At 42.5% G+C, this 17962-nt stretch overlaps 1 protein-coding gene across 2 annotated transcripts in view; it reads right to left on the bottom strand.

Moving 5' to 3' along the window:
* Positions 1-17962, bottom strand: part of CFTR (CF transmembrane conductance regulator) — an 84583-nt gene that overhangs the window by 10226 nt on the left and 56395 nt on the right. For both annotated transcript variants that reach the window (XM_079994061.1, XM_079994062.1), the window contains 5 exons: positions 17697-17847; positions 16119-16346; positions 14373-14473; positions 10578-10820; positions 8521-8676 (listed from right to left, as the gene is read on the bottom strand). In XM_079994061.1, the coding sequence (XP_079850187.1) occupies positions 8521-8676; positions 10578-10820; positions 14373-14473; positions 16119-16346; positions 17697-17847 (879 nt within the window). The remainder of the gene's footprint in view (positions 1-8520; positions 8677-10577; positions 10821-14372; positions 14474-16118; positions 16347-17696; positions 17848-17962) is intronic.

Genomic DNA, 17962 nt, shown 5'->3' with positions numbered 1-17962 from the left:
CAATGAAGCTAAAGCTGTTTCCCTGCTTCTCCCATGGTGAGAAATGGACACCTCTTAGTCACACACAGGAAACTGTGTCTTGGGGGCGGAGAACGACACAGTCCAAATTCAATATTTGCTTAATCTCTTTAAGCAGTGTGAGAGACTTTGTATCACTCTTGCCAGGATTGATTTATTCCGCTTCAGATGACAGTAACTCTTTCACAACTGCTCAGAGAAGGTGAGGAGAATGTGACACTTTCTGCGTCACCGAAGGCCCTTGGCAGATTTTTCTCTCAGAGAAAGTGGCTTTCGCTAGGACTTCCCCTCCATTGTGCCTGCTGAATAAACACTGCCTATTGGAAAGCCTGAAAGGTGATCGTTTCCCCTCTTCCTCATCCCTTTTACATTACTAATAAAACAAGTAACAAAGACTATTTCAGTTCGTATAGGAACTGGCCTGGACATAACAGCTACAACCATCTAGAACAGGGGTCACTAACCTGGTGCCTTCAAACACACATGTGCCCACAAAGGCCTTCCTTGACACCCAGGGGACCCCACCTGAAATTAGGCCTGAAAGCAGCATTTCATTGTAACCAACAGAAGAGGTTGCAGAGTGTTCTGGGTTGTGGGGTTTTGTGGAGCCCACAAAACTTTCTCCACTTTGCAAATGTGCTGACAGCCCCCCAAAAGTGAGTGACCTCTTATCTGCAACGTAAAAGCTCACTTATGCTTTGTATTTCCAAACAATGCAATTGATGATCCAATGAGTAAAAATGGAAGAAGTTAGGTTATGTGAATGACGAAATAGCTGACTCCTTCGGATAATTTTTGCAGGGATTATTACGATGACATTCTTTGGGACTGGGGTATCCAAAAGTCCTTTGATAGAATCCCCTTCACCAACTGGACTAAATATATGAGGCATTCTTAGCATCCCATAACCCTCCATGGCTTGGTGGATGGGAAGCAAAGCAGGGCCTTCTGTTCTGTGACTCTAGGTTGTGAAACTCCATCCCTAAATACATTTAGTTGGTCTCCTCTCTCTCTCAACTTTATGGAGTTTGAGAGCACCATATTTTCCAATCTAGCTTTTATTTTGATTTGAAGTCTTTTGTCTCCCCCTGCAGCTGCAGCTGTTATACTCTTTTCTTGATTTTATTCAATATCACTGTTTTATTGTATTTAAACTATTTGTATTGCATTTGAATTGTTTTTATTGTAAGTTGCTTTGTGGGCCCTTTCTAGGCCCAAGAAGCAGCATACAATGGTACCTCTGGTTACAAACGCTTCAGGTTATGAGCTCCGCTAACCCAGAAGTACCGTATTTTTTGCTCTATAAGACGCACCAGACCATAAGACGCACCTAGTTTTTGGAGGAGGAAAACAAGAAAAAAAATATTCTGAATCCCAGAAGCCAGAACAAGAGGGATCGCTGTGCAGCGAAAGCAGTGATCCCTTTTGCTGTTCTGGCTTCTGGGATAGCTGCACAGCCTGCATTCGCTCTTTAAGACGCACACACATTTCCCCTTACTTTTTAGGAGGGAAAAAGTGAGTCTTATAGAGCAAAAAATACGGTAGCTGCTCCTGGCTGCAAACTTTACCCCAGGATGCGAACAGAAATCATGTGCTGGAGGCACTTGTGAATGGGAGGCCCCATTAGCAAAAGCACGCCTAGGATAAGAATGGTTTCAGGTTAAGAACGGACCTCCGGAATGAATTAAGTTCGTAGCCAGAGGTACCACTGTATAAATAAACATATACATAAATATAAAAAATTAAATTGTGAATCTGACTAAGGGCAGATTCACAACTGTACTTGCCATACCCAAACATGTCATTTTTGGCATGTCTCATGGTCATTATCAAACATATCGAGTACATATGATCTTGTTTGCAGTAACACACTTATCATCCTTATTCTCCAGTAAGTCTGCATGGGATTGCAGCCTTAGACTAATCCTCCAGAACTGCTGTCAATTCAGGAGTTACCTGGGAGTAAGACCCAGTTCACTCCACCAGAACTATTCTGGAGAACATGCTTAGAAATCTGGAAACTACAGAAGGTACTACGTGTTGTTTAGCTAGCAATAACTATATCAGGTTCTTTCTCTGTCTTTCAGCAGGTATATATTTCCCTAGGATGAGAAAAATAACTTCCCCAAGGCAGGGAATGTACATTTCAGCTTTTGTTTTCTTATGTGGGGCAGTGGTTTCTTAAAGATGGTGGTGTTATCTGACTTGGGATAAGCTTCTTTAAGATTACTGGGTGTGGTGGCACAAAGGCAAGAGACGAAGGAATGTCTGGCATACCTCTGTTTACACTTGGTTTGCTGCATATTAAAATAAGGAATTTAAATATTTTGAACTCCTGTGGTGGCAAAGAAAACAGAAGTGAACGAACCAGTTTTCAGAAGAGAAAGGTACCTTCATGGCACAGGTGCTACTTCTAAACAAAATGCTGCCCACACTAGGTTTTCACGTGCCAATTCAGCTGACTTTCCTAAGAATGCTGCTTCTTTTTGTAAAGTAATTTTCAGAATTAATTTCCTTTAGTTTTTTAATCCGGCCAAACATTTAACTGACATCACACCCTTCAGATCAAAATCCATTAATAAGATACAAAGAAGGGGGGGGGGAATGAGGAAACTGGAAACTTTACATGCAAACAGACAAAAGCTTGTGAAATCCCAAAATCTCCCTATTTTTTCTATATAAGGAAACTGCAAATATAGAACAGGATACAACTCCTGTCGAGTTAATATAGCTGCTGCTACCTCCATCCTATTCAGACACTATGAGCAACTCTCCCCTATCATAGCATCCATTGTATACATTCATTGTGGGAACAGGGTATTTGATTTTAATATACTAGCATTTGAGGTCCATATAGTGAAAGCCATGGTTTTCCCAGTAGTGATGTATGGAAGTGAAAGCTGGACCATAAAGAAGGCTGATCGCCGAAGAATTGATGCTTTTTGAATTATGGTGCTGGAGGAGATTCTTGAGAGTCCCATGGACCACAAGAAGATCAAACCCATCCATTCTTAAGGAAATCAGCCCTGAGTGCTCACTGGAAGGACAGATTGTGAAGCTGAGGCTCCAATACTTTGGGTATTGTTGGGTAAGATGGAGGGCACAAGGAGAAGGGGACGACAGAGGACGAGATGGTTGGATAGTGTTCTCGAAGCTACCAGCATGAGTTTGACCAAACTGCGGGAGGCAGTGGAAGACAGGAGTGCCTGGTGTGCTCTGGTCCATGGGGTCCGAAGAGTCAGACACGACTAAACGACTAAACAACAACTGCAGCAGCATTTGAGAGGAAATCAAATCTGTGTGTGCTTTTCCTGTGGTCAGAGCTTTTAAAGATCTCTAGATGAATCTGGCAGGCTAAATGACTTCTCTCATCCTTTTCAGTGTTGTTGCAGCCTCCTGAATGCAACATACATTGGCCTCACAGAGTCATCAGTGGACACTGTCATTTAGCTGTCAAATATGGAGAACACTGAACAGGAACACTACATAACTGGAAATTACAGGTCTTTTGGGATCTGATCTCAACATAGACCAAACATCCCTTGGACACACTGACTCCTATGGGCATCGATGAAAGCATAAGCCAAGAAGTATATTGCAGGACTGATGCCTTACAGGAAGTAATCTAAATACTGGTCCCTTGCCCAACATTTAGAGTTGTTATTGATCTCCCTAGGAGTTCTGCTCATGGGTATAGGTCAGCAGATGGTTCAGCTCATTGTAATGCTGACTTTTTGTTGCTGCTCTCTTGTTTCCTGCTGGATTTCCTACATTGCAACTGTTCTTGTCACAGGATATATGAATACTATGCAACTGTAATTAAAAGCAGCAACTGTCTATAGGGAGGGAGTTCTTGGTTTGCGGGCGGGTTTTGTTCTTGTTTTTATTATGTATTTTGTGTCTTTCATCTTGCATTTTTACTTTGTGAACTACCCTGTTTAATAAATTAAAAAAAAACTATACTTCATTTCAACCTTACTTATGACCTCTGTAAACTAATACAGTGGTACCTCGGGTTAAGTACATTCTGGAGGTCTGTTCTTAACCTGAAACTGTTCTTAACCTGAAGCACCACTTTAGCTAATAGGGCCTCCTGCTGCCGCCGCACCACCGGAGCACAATTTCTGTTCTCATCCTGAAGCAAAGTTCTTAACCCAAGGTACTATTTCTGGGTTAGCGGAGTCTGTAACCTGAAGCGTATGTAACCTGAGGTACCACTGTACATGAATGTGGCCTGAACCTACATATGTTTATGCAGGTCTCATTTAGTTCCCATGTTAACATACATAAATTTACAACCTAATGAGAGGGAGGAGAGTTAGAAGAGGCAGCAGATACCCCAAGTGCCATAGGTGAGATGGCTAGGTTGCTCGCATACAACACCAATCTTGGCTCAACTGCGCTGGCTGCCAATTTGTTTCTGGGCCAAAATCAAAGTGCTGGTTTGGACCTATAAAGCATTAAACAGCCTTAAAAATACCTCAAGGACTGCCTCACTCCATATGAACCAATCCAGACACTACGATCATAATCTGCGGCCCTTCTTTGTGCCCACAGGAGGTCCTGGGAGTGACAACATGAGAACGGGCCTTTTCTCCTCATTTGTGGAATGCCTTCCCCAGGATGGTTCAGCTGACAACTTCATTATACTTCTTTAGGTGCCAGGCAAAAGCGTTCCTCTTCAACCAGGCCTTTGGCTGATTAACGTCCTATACCCTTTTAAATGTGATTGTGGGAGGGAAATTAATTGTTTTGTTTTGATGTTCTCATTGTGTATTTTTTTCCTGTGAACTGCCCTGAGATCTACAGGTATAATTTTTTAATAATGATGATGATGATAATGATGAAAAGGAAAAGGACATGGGTTGATTGCTCAGCTAGCAAAACTGGAATATAAAAATTTAACTTGGGTAACACATTTTAAAAACAGGTTGGAGCAAGGGGGTTTAGTAATGCAGAGTAGAAGTGTCAGGGAACTGCCATCGGAGCCAGAGGCGGAGGGAAGGCTCCAGAGGGATGCCAGAGAGGGTCCCAGTAGGGAGAGAGGCAGCCCATCCGCTGGGGAAGGAAATCAGCGTAGCACCAGTGGAGGAGGGGGGCAGATGGGGGAATCAGAGAGAAGGCTCCAGGACTCCTCGCCGGAGACCAGCGGGGAGAGCATGGGTCCTCCGCTGCCCACACCCTCCCTGCGCAGAAGACTTCCACGCAGGGAGAGTAGGAGGAGACTGGGCGTCAAAGAACTTCTTTGCTGGAAGAAGTTCAAGAAACGCCCACTGACGGATTCTGCCAGCGATTGAGACAGCCATGGATGGGTGGCTGTCCGGACAGAAAGGGTTCACCCAGGTAACCCAGCCAGGTGTGGCACCAACTTACGCACGAGCAACCCCCTAGAACCAGTACAAGAAGGTACGGCAAGGTCAACTTCTTGCTAATGCTATCAAGCCACACATACCCTAAACTGCATTATTTGATGCTTAGCATTGTATCCAAATGGAGTAAGCATTGTCTTGCCACTTGCTCTTCTCAAAGTTTCCCGTTCCCCATTTCACATTATTTTCTAATAGGAGGAAGATGGACCACTAAGAACAATGCTTAGTGTTGCCATAAGACTCCTTTTTCCTTCCTGACAAGGATTTTGTGTATTTTACAGGCAGTAACACAAGAGGGCCACCAAATTGCAACTGTATTCCATTTTTTACGCATTGAAAGTAGGCAGGTATGAATTTCATTTAAGTGATATGAGTAGACTGCGGTTCCAGGAAAGTCAGGACAATTCTGAGGCACACAATATTGCCAGTTGCGTGTCGAGGTCCCCAAAGGAAAACACAATTGACACTTAATTTTTGTTTAACTTTTTTGGCATAATTTTGGCCACAACTTTATTCAAATACAGCAATGTGAGTGGTTGCATTGGTAGCACTAACTGCCCCCGCACGGGGACAGCTCTGACATTCGCACCCCCCACAAAGTCAGGAAGGGTAAGTCACCTGGGGAGAGAGACAGGACTGGGAACCATGCCTCACCTCTCCCCAGCATGCTCCCAGGGGCTTGCGTGGCCCTAGCCCCTTGCCAGGGGGTTTCGGACAAAAGCATGGGGGAGCCCCTGGGTTCCTTTAATGGTAAAACCCTTCAGCAGCAGCAGCAGCATTTTGGAGGGGCAGGCACAGCCGAATCCATACCCCTCCACCAGCAGCAGCATTTTGGGGGGCAGGCACAGCCGAATCCATACCCCCCCAGCAACCAATTCCAGACCAATGCCTAACCGCCAACTGAGCACTGAAGCTCACCGCCAAACCACTCACAAATGCAACCCTTCCTTCAATCCCAAAGCGACCGCAGCCAACCAGGTGTCGTTTCCTACAGGGGAAAGATGTACCCCATCTGCCCTAAAGAGGGCAACAGCCTTGAAGGAAATAGCAGGCTGCATGATCACAGAACCGCCTAAGGCGAGGACCTTCTTTACCGCCACCTTGTTAACGCGCTTCCTGGCCTGCTCGGTGGCAGCCGGACTGCGACTGCCACGCCAGAAGCGGCATTGCAGCAACTGCGACCAAATTATTTTTGCATCTGGCAAAGAGGACGTCCGTTGCTGCGTGCCTTGCATTTAACAAATAGGGCTGCCAATCACTAAATGGCAACATGTAATTTTCCCCAGTAACAGCCCGCCCCTGCTTACGAGTTGGCCAAACCATCTGCCCAGAAACAGCAAGGTGTCTTGGAATCCCCAACCGCAACAAGTGCTCTCCGTGATGGAGAACACGCTTTGCCAGTTCTTTTTAGAGACACTGACTGAACTCTAATTGCCTTGAAGTGTTGGAGAGCTAATGCCTGCCACTGAGAAGAAATTTATGTTATGCTTCTTGAAATCCTTCCTGAATGGTTGACCACTGCAATTCACAGCAGGAGTTAGAGGCAAGTCACCTAACGAATTCAACCACCTTCATGATCCAGTGTAAGAAAGCTCCATGAAGGAAAGAAACCACTGAGAGTACGCAAGGAAAAACTTATTATTTTTAAGAATGAAATAGTGAACTGGGGGACAGGATGTTACATTTGAACATAACCTCCAGAGTTTTAACAATAAATTTGCATCTCTTCCGGGGAAAAGGGAAAGAGCAAACAAATATTAAAATCTGGTTAGAAGCTGGAAAACAAAAGGCTTTCTTTGTTCTGTTGCTTACTTTTAAAAGTGCAGCGAGGGAGGTAGTAGACACACCAATTTATCAGTAACTGAGAACCTTGGAGGAATTACTCTAAATTTCTTGGCAAGTGTTGAATGTGACTATGTTAAGCCAGTTACCATTAGTAAGAAATGAACAGGTATGTTAGCCTGAGCACAGAGCAAACACTTCAGTATTTTTATCGAAGAGTGGGTTCAAACGCAGTGTTCCACACAAAAAGTTTGTCATGGAAATGACCAGACTCTGGACTTAAGTGGCCCCTGAGACCTGTGGTGTTGAACCATTTAGAAACAATGACCTCAGCACTAGTAAATTCAAGAGATATGTAAGTAGTAAGTGGACAATTGCCAAGAAAGTCCAGCACAGTCACACTTGGCTTCCAAAGAGGGGAATAAAAAAGGAAGGGATTGGTAAAAAGGAAATTGAATAGGGAAATCAAGATGGTGAAATCTCCCCAGAATGATTGGGGGGGGTGTATTCAAAGCCACAATAATAGCAGCTTAACTGGAATGCAGACCAGGAAAGGTACCACCCAGGCCAAGAAGATACTGTACCAGCTATTAAGAAGCTAACAGAAGCAAGAAGACTTCCTTCAGAAAATGGAATACTTGCCCATATAAGGAACACAAACTTGGGCAAAAGGAATGCAAGCAGACAATAAGGGATGCAAAAAATAATAATGAGAAAAGCATTAAGAGCAATACTTGAACATTAAATACATCTGAAGCAGGAAACAGGCCGTGGAGGCAGACAGACCTTGGAATGACAAGGGAGGTGTGCTAAAGAAGGAAAAGGCAATTGCTGAATTAATCCTTTATTACAATTTCATTGATCTTTGAACCGGATTAACTTTCTTAAGAAAGGCATATAAGGAACTGAGGTAAATATCAGTGATAGGAAATTAAGGTGTGGGCCTGTCTGACAAGCTAAAAACTAACACATTGCTGGGTCCAGATAGCATCCACTCAAGAGTTCTTACAAAACTCAGCTATGAAATTGCTAATCTTTTAACATTATTCCAACAGATACATTTTTACTTCATGACAGAAGCCCAATATTGTGAGGGTTATCCTTGTGTCCAGGGGGACGGAATTCCATCACCAGGGTGCCACTACAGAGAAGGCCCTGCAAACAGGGAAGACAAGAATGCATACACTTTCTGTCCTACTCTTGAGTCTTATATATATCTATCTGGTCTGGTTTTATTTCTTTTCCACTTTTCTAACTTTAAATCGATTTGAAGTTTTGTGCATCAACAAAGTACAATTTTGGGCAGATTGATTTATGTAAAAACTTATTTTACAGGCTAGTGTAAATTTACCTGAGGTATTACTCCAAATGCTTTTCTCCACTGCTGCACAGAGACGGTGTTCCAGGAGACATCATCAATTTGAATATCTCCTTCTGTGGTCAAGAGTCTTAAAAAAGCAAAGAGCAGAGTACTTTTCCCTGAGCCAGTTCTTCCTAAAAGACCCACCTGCAATATTTATAAACATAAATTAATGAAGAAATCGCTCTCATAAATTAATCATTTGCGTGCTAGAAATTAACAGAAGAGCAGTTCAGAGAAGAATGTTTTGTGTTGAGATGGGCTTGAAACCATAAATATTAATGTAACAGCAGGAATGTGCACAGCTTCTGATGATATGGTAGAATCTGTCCTTATAACAAGAACATGTTTTTGCCCCAGTTTTGCAGCTTTCCCCTTGGCATCAAAATTGGGCAAACGTCCAGTCATATGAACCACAGTTCATTCAGAGTTCATAGTTTAGACCAGTGCTATTTTCCTAGAGAAAGAAGAGCCGGAACTCACCACAAACACCTCCCTCGTTCTCTTAGAATGGCAATGGTGCCCACCTGAGAGGTGCCGGAACTGAGCTCTGGTGAGTTCCGGCTGGGGAAAAAACCCCTGCTTCCAGCCAAAACTGGAAACTCATTTCTTTTTTTCCTTTTTTCTTTTCTTTCTTTCTTTCTTTTTTTTTTTTTTTTTGAAACTCATTTCTGCAAATATTGTATGTTATTCTGGCACCAAAGTGCCAGCCAGGAGCTTTATCTAACTAAACGATGTTTCTATATAAGTTATTGATTTCCAATAAAATCTTTCTGCACTGGCTCCCGGTGGAGTACAGGGTCAGATTTAAGGTGCTGGTTTTGACCTTTAAAACCTAGGACCCTCGTACCTACGGGACTGCCTCTTCTGGTATGCCCCACAGAGGACCTTAAGGTCCATAAATAGCAACACTTAACCAGAGCCAGGGCCTTCTCAACACTGGTTCTGGGCTGGCATTTTTCAGGAGCTTGCCTGTGATTTTTGAAAGAGGATTTCATAACATACAGACATCTGCACATTAAAGCTTATCTTTAACGCTCTGTCTCATGAGACCAGGGCCCTGCGGGATCTGATTTCTTTCTGCAGGGCCTGTAAGATAGAGTTGTTCCACCTGGCCTTTGGCTTAGAATCAGTTTGATTCCTTCCCCCTCTTTCTTTTTCCTTTCTCCTCCTGTGAAGAGGCTGCATCCTAATGTTTTCATGTTGTATTTTAATCTTGTTTTTTAAATTGTATTTTAATCATTTTTATTATTGGTTGTTAGTCGCCCTGAGCCCGGTCTTGGCTGGGGAGGGCGGGGTATAAATAAAATTTTTATTATTATTATTATTATTATTATTATTATTATTATTATTATTCATAGTGCCATAGGAGAATATCCAGTTGGGGTGTCTCACTCAGACTTCTGCTTGCACAAACAGGACTTCCCCTGTCTCGCCTTCCTCCTTCAGTCCACTGTATGACCCCAAATATGCTATAGAGGATGGAGGGACAGCAGGGGGCAGGGCATGCAAGAGAACCCCATTGTATCTGCAGGTGTGATGTTGTATCTCATCCACAATGTCTTCCATTTCAATTTGTTGTGTTACTAGCACACCACCCTATATTTTTCTTTTCTATGTACAAACCTATATTCATTAGCAAGGCTTCCCACCAGACAAGCAGCGAAACAAAGAGACAGCGAAATCAGGTAAATGTACAGAAATAGGAAATAAACTTTATTTTCTGGATATTTTACCCATTCTCCATGCTTTTACCACAAATTCTCATTAAGTCTGTGCTCTATCTATGCCCAGCATTTCTAGAAATTATGGGTTCCTTTTCCAAATACCCAGCAAATGGGCTTTCCCTCTGTTCCTGCACAACTCACTGCATATTAAAATAATGTGAATAATTATTGTGAAATGTTCCTACATGATTTACTGCATATTAAAATAACTTGAATATTTATTCAGGTTAGTAATCAAGTATTACTTTTCTTTTAGGAATAGTGGTGGCACTTGCTTGACAGCGGATTAACTAAAATGAGTTTAATTGAAAACATTCTTACCCTTTGTCCTGGACTTATTGAAAAAGAAATATTTTCGAGTATGGCCAGTCCTCCATCTATGTACTTGGCCGTGAGATTCTTCACTGTCATTTGCCCGCCAGATGGCCAGACAGTCTTTTCCTTTGCATGCCTATTCTCAATTATGAGTGTGCGTGAAAGCTCTCCATTTCTCAAAGACGGTGCAGTTTTGGATTCTTCTGTTGGCATATCAATAAACTTAAATACTCGGCTCACTGACCGCATCTGAAAACCAGACCAAGAACCACTGAAGTCATTTTTTGAAACATGTTTCCCACACACACACATAGTTTGGCATACAAGCAGACAAACTTCATCCTACTGAGTTTGATGTCAACAAATTAATCTTTACTTTGTAGTGTATAAATTGTGAGGATAAAGTACTTGGTTCTCTGACACTATATATATATATATATATATATATATATATATATATATATATACATATATATATATATGCCCTATTAATTGTATGTGATAGTGTTAAGATGAGCAGCAGTAGCCTGCTTCTGCCACAGTTAATTCTTTAGCAGGGCTATTCTTAAAAAGAGTTTCTAAAAGTTATTAGTTTATCCTGACCTTTCAGCTCTTAGGACAACAATGGGACTTGTTCACCATGGGAAAGCAAACTTCATGATAAAGAATCTTTGTGCATTAATGGTGGGAAAGTACTACAAGTCTTTGTGGTTAACTGGTTGTTTTTCTGCTTGTGTGGCTGTCATGCCGTCAGACTTTGGAAAACACTGTTCCTAAGTCCTGATTGGCACTTTTGATTCATTTACTTTGGTCAGAAAGTTCAAAGAAAGGCCACTCAGTTATCCATATACTGCTCATACTACTACTGAGTTGTTGCAAGCAAAAAGGAAAAAAGGAAAACCTGATTCAAATAAATGAGCTGTGAATGGCTTGCTTCTGTCAGAGTTCTCGCTTACAGAATTATAAGGGAAATGATAATTCAGTTTGTATATGTACCTTGGGAGAAAAGTGATGATAAATGTAGACAGCATCTTAAAAAGCAGACACACCACCTTGCCAACAAAGGTCCATATAGTTAAAGCCATGGTTTTCCCAGTAGTGATGTATGGAAGTGAGAGCTGGACCATAAAGAAGGCTGATCGCCGAAGAATTGATGCTTTTGAATTATGGTGCTGGAGGAGACTCTTGAGAGTCCCATGGACTGCAAGAAGATCAAACCTATCCATTCTGAAGGAAATCAGCCCTGAGTGCTCACTGGAAGGACAGATCCTGAAGATGAGGTTCCAATACTTTGGCCACCTCATGAGAAGAGAAGACTCCCTGGAAAAGACCCTGATGCTGGGAAAGATGGAGGGCACAAGGAGAAGGGGACGACAGAGGTCGAGATGGTTGGACACTGTTCTCGAAGCTACTAACATGAGTTTGACCAAACTGCGGGAGGCAGTGGAAGACAGGAGTGCCTGGTGTGCTCTGGTCCATGGGATCTCGAAGAGTCGGACATGACTAAACAACTTAACAACAATATGTACCTTGGGGGACAGGATTTTCTCATCTGTCTTGTATTTCTTGTGCTATACTCTGACGTGGTGTTTAGTGGAGTCCTGCTCTGCATGTGTAACTCCTTGTGTGATGATGCAGAGGGAGGAAGCAGTGTCCCAAAGCAAAAGTATGCACACCAAAACTGCCCTTAAAAACTGATGGAGAAAGGTCATTGATTTAGCAGAGGTCAGCTGAGAACAAGCGAGAGGAATGGGCAGCAGGTTTGAATGAGTGGTGTGGGGGTTTTTTTTTTTAATTGAGGGAATAATTATAACATTAAAAGTACAAAGACAATGTACACAACATACCGTATTTTTCGCACCATAGGATGCACCGGACAATAGGACGCACCTTGTTTTAGAGGGGGGAGAACAAGAAAAAAAAATTCTCCCCCTCTCTGCCCAGCACCCCTTCAGCGAAGCGGCAGGAGGCGCTGCACAGAGAGGGGGAGAATTTTCCCTCTCTTGTTTTCCAGCTCTAAAACAAGGTGACGTTTAAGGTGTGTTCAGGCGGCTACCTTGGAAGCCTGGAGAGTGCACACCGACCCCCCTCGCTCTCCAGGCTTCAGGTTCCTTTCAACCTGCTCTTTGGGGCTGGTGGGGGGAAGCCCACCACCAGCCCCAAAGAGCAGGTCAGGGATTAGCGGAAAGACGCAGCGGAGAGGCTGCTGCCATAGTCACGTGTCACCTCTCCAGCTGGAAGAGGGTCGCGGGGCTATGGCTTCTTTAGCCCCGCACACGCTCTCCCAACTGGAGAGGTGGTGTGCGGCTAAAGAGGCTCCTGCCATAACCGCGTGTCACCTCTCCAGCTGGGAGAGGGTAAGCTGGGCTTCTTTAGCCCCACGCGCGCTCACCCGGCTGGAGAGGTGACGCGCGGCTATAGAGGCTCCTGCCATAGCCGTGCGTTACCTCTCCAGCCGGGAGAGGGTCGCGGGGCTATGGCGTCTTCGCTCCATAGGATGCACACACATTTCCCCTTCATTTTTGAAGGGGAAAAAGTGCGTCCTATAGAGCGAAAAATACGGTATGTATATCTCTGTGGCATGGAAACATCTGCCTAGCTCCAAATCCTTTGCAACAAATTTTGCATCAACAGTTTTTCACTACAACGCTATATTTCCAGTGCATCAGCCTAACATTTTGTAACTGATGAGGATTCCAATATAGCCCACATATTGTGCATTTTTTTCTTTATTCTTGCTTGAAATTATGCAGCACTTTTAACAAATTCTTTGTAAGGACTAATCATCACACCTGAAAGTATCATTTAACTGCAGAGGCCCAGAGGATGTCCTATGTAAAAAAAAATACATGCATAAGATTTTACAGGGCATTTAGATACTTCCTCATGAGCTCATGGAATTTGAAAGCAAAAATCCAAATGAAAATGTTCATGGGGGAAATAATTAATTCCTTTTTTTCCTCCCCAGAAGCTATGTAGATCTGTGAATGGCCAACACCATTAAATGAGATAGACAGCAACAGTGGGGTAATTTGATGACAAAGGCTGTAGCATATTCTGCACTGCTAGTAGGTTTTTCCTGAAATTAATATTTAGTGTTCTGTATTAATATTCAGTACACTTCAGCCAATGTGATAGTCCTCTTTCTGAACACCATTCGAGTCTGCAATTTGAGAAGTCTCCCTGCTGGCATACAATCTAGGAGTACCAGAAGCAAGTAGCAATTGCAATGCTAGGGGGGCAATTTTTGAAAAACACGGAAAGGAAGAAAATGCTAATGTAACAGAAGCTTGGAAAGGGGTGGTAGGTGGGGAGGAGAGTGACAGTGGAAAAAATGTTGTCATCAGAATTATTGGGGCAAAGCTATGAAATAGAACATATCATTGTGCAATGCAGATCTGCAAAATACGCAGCTGTAATGTTATAAAGATTTCTGAAGGAGATAAGAGGAAACATAAAATAAATAAACAGCAAGAGTGTTGGCCAGAGCCAAAATTATGAGGGCTGAACAATGGAAAGTGTGTACTAAAAACTGACAAAAAAGAAGGGTTAAGTAAATGTTTGCCATAACAAAAAGAGAGAGAAAATAATGGAGAGTCGTTGAAAGAGCTTGACAGCCCAAGACTGGGCCTCTAGAAGAACTATACCCAATGATAACTGAATTCTGGGTGAATTATTAGCAAATATTTACAAGTGCAAGCATATTTATAACTGTACACTCTACAGCCAAAGTAATACATTTTATGAGCATGTGAAAATGAAAATGAAATCTCATTTTCAATTAATTCTCATGGTTCTTACCAGACTGTCTACATCTATACTTGAGTTCACAGCCCACTGCAAGGTTCCCATAATATTCATGGCTAGTGTAAGAATAATGCCAACTGTTCCTTCCCCGTTACCTGCAAGCACAAAGAGACATTTTAAAAACCTACCAGTATATGTAGAGGGGCAGTTACATAAGTGATGCAATAATAGATCCATGCTCAAATACAAAAGGTGAGAAATGCACACAGATTAGTACTGTAAGGAGGAACAAGCTGAGCCAAAATGCACTATAGTACAGTATGAGGCACTGATAAGGGATGAATGAACCAGTCTAAATTTGGTTCACAACAACTGCACATGCGACCAGTACATAGATAGTCTGTTCCAGATCTCAGGACATTTTTTTTTTTTAAGTACAGTACTGTGATACCTCGGGCTAAGAACTTAATTCGTTCTGGAGGTCCGTTCTTAACCTGAAACTGTTCTTAACCTGAGGTACCATTTTAGCTAATGGGGCCTCCCACTGCTGCCGCGCGGTTTCTGTTCTCATCCTGAAGCAAAGTTCTGAACCAGAGGTACTATTTCTGGGTTAGCGGAGTCTGTAACCTGAAGCGTCTGTAACCTGAAGCGTCTGTAACCCAAGGTGCCACTGTATGCACTTTTTAAAAAAGAAAGACCTCTAGAAAGGTGAATGCATTACAAATTAGCTGCAAAGCTCCTGGGAGGATATGACATGATGGCATGCTGTCCGTCCTTTGGAATATATATGGAAAGCTTCCCTCGCCTCCCTCTTAAATAAAGCTGAGGGAGGGATTATGCAGCATCACATTCAGACCTTCCAGGGGTTTTTGCAGCCCTGTCTGCAGGTCATCTGACTTTCCAGCAGTTCCAAGCTGTTGGAATTTAAAGTGGTACCTTGCTTGTCGAACTTAATCCATTCCGGGAGTCTGTTCGACTCCCAAAACAGTTTGAAAACCAAGGCACGGCTTCCGATTGGCTGCAGAAGCTTCCTGCACTCAATTGGAAGCCGTGTTGGGTGTTTGGCTTCCAAAAAAAACATTTGCAAACCGGAACACTCACTTCCAGCTTTGTGGTGTTCAGGAGCCAAACTGTTCAACTACCAAGGTACCACTGTATAAGGAAAGGAAAGGAAAGGCAGCCCTTGAATGACCTTATGGAATTCAAATGGAGTTTGAATCCCGAAGTAAACCTTGTCCAACTTGCACATTAATTGGTGGGTGACAAATTTGGCAAGTTCACTTTGGAATGAAGACCAAACCAGTTTCCTTGAGCATCCCTAGCACAGATGCCAACCGACTTTAGCTGTCTGTGGGCAATGCACTGGACCAAGGCTGTGGAAACTCAGACCGAGGAGCCTAATGTTTTGTCTGGACTTCAGGGTTCTTCTAAGCTTTGTCTCTTCCCAAGACACACAACTCACTGGCTCTGCTCCACACCACTTTCTAATTCTTTTGCGAATGTGACCCTGAACTGCGATAACACCTCTTGCTTGCATGGGTGGAGATGGAGAAGTGTAGAAAAATAATTTCGCACTGCTGGAATGTGGTCTGCTGTACAAAGGTGAAAATCACTTCCATTGGTCAAGCCCACTTCTGTCTCTTGACCCTGGCACGTCAGATGTTAAAAGGCCTTTAGGACGTGCGGACAGTATTATGGAGACTGGAAGAAGTACTGGATGCAACCTATTTAAGGTCTGAATATGCAGCAAAACTTCTTCTTTTTTAACCTCATTTTAGTATAGAAAGCAAAGCTACGTACCTGTAGTTAAAATAGAAACAAAGGTCACAATGGTGAAGAAGACAACAAAAATCATTTCTATCCTCATCTGGAACCAACGTAATGTAGACAGATAAAGGAACCAGTTCGCTGTGTGCAAGTTCAGGGCTTTATGAAATAACGTCTCAAAATAAGGTTGCCGTCCGAAAGCTCTGAGTGTCCAAAGCCCCTTTAAGCTTGTAACAAGATGTGTGAAAATTGGACTTCTTGCTATAAACAATGCAAATTGAAAATAATAAGTTTTCGTACTTTCCAGAAATGAACTGGATCTTTTTAAAAAACAACAACAACACAAAGATAACAAATACATTTTCCATTAGGCATATTCTTGCCTTCTTTTATAGCACTACATCGTGTCAAAGAACATTCAGAACAGCATTTCACAGACTGCGAATATCTACTCTCCATTCTTTGATATCAGTCTGTATATATCTGCAACTGCTACAAGTTGTGTGGTTGCATGTTGAACAAAAGAAAAATCTGCATATCTAATTTGCTTATTCTTCAAGGGTTCCTAGGGTCTTGATGCCATCTGCCATCTTTCACCTAGCCCTGTGCCCTTTAAAGGCTCAATTGGATCAATGGGCTTAAATGCTGACCACGTGATTTTGGCTGCCGTGAGTAAAAGTGAGTTTCTTGAAACCAAATTCAAGGAGCTCAACTGATCCGTTTGAATCTCCAAAGCTTTTAGAAGCATCCTTCAAAGTTTGCTTCTATGCAAGAAAAATAGTAAGATAGTGTTATGTAGAGTTAACCTCTCCAACAGTTTGTTTTCCATAAAAGAAAGTGACCCCTTTTATGAAACAACAGATGTCTTATTTGTCAACTGCTCAACACAATGCCAGGCTCTTCTTTTTCCTGCAGGCCTCCTTCTCAGGATAACCTATTATACACAGATATGCACCCAGGCTTCAAGAAAAACCTCTGCCCTTCAGAATCTGCTTCTCTAGGCACAGTTCTACTAGGGCAGGGTTGGGGTACCTGTGGCTTTCTAGAAGTTTTTAGACTTAAAAGATTATGAAAATGGTAGCTCAGAAAGATCTGCAGAGCAACAACTTCCCATCTCCATACACTGCTTTTTGAGAGGCATAAGACATCTCAAAGGCACGGGACTTAGTAAGGAGAAGCAGAACCCTACCAATAACAATGCACAAATTATGAATGCACAAATTATGAATAAATTCAAAAGCTACTAAATGGACAAATTTAAGAAATTTTGGATTTACTAAAATGGTAAGGCTGTTGAACATTCCTAACCAGCTTGCCTCCCTAATAAAAAGTAAGTTGTCTCTCGATAAATATCCATTCCATATGCCAAATCTCGTAACACTGTTGTGCTGCAGTTATGCTCATAACATTTCCCCCTCTGCAAAGCAGACGCACTTTATTAGTCTGCTCCTGAGCTTTAGCTGAATGTATTTACAGGGGTGCATTCTGTCCTCAGACTTTGGAATCTTGCATTGGGAAATTAGAGGGAGCTGGAGGAAAAGTGAAATGGTAAATCTCTATTCAGTTTATTTTTGTATCTTTTAGGATTCTACCAATTTTTGCCAGCCATACCTTCAGATTCCAGTTGTTTCAGCTGCTGAGAAGTGTGCAGGAAGTATGCTCTTAACATAACAAAGGCTCCTATCACAGGCACAGATGCCAGGAAGATGTAGGGTTGTATGACTGATACTACAGCTATAGCACCAATCACAATGAGCATTAACTGCAGGATGAAAGAAAAATGCTATTGACACAGTAAACGTCCCCTCTACGTTACAAATTCCAAATTGGTGATTTAATTTCCCCAGAGGAGGTATTAGCATATATATTTCAAACAT

The sequence above is a fragment of the Podarcis cretensis genome, assembly GCF_951804945.1.
Source record: "Podarcis cretensis genome assembly, chromosome: 10".
Taxonomy (NCBI): domain Eukaryota; kingdom Metazoa; phylum Chordata; class Lepidosauria; order Squamata; family Lacertidae; genus Podarcis; species Podarcis cretensis.
Note: the sequence above shows the minus strand (reverse complement) of the source record. Positions and strands in the feature narration are given on the sequence as shown.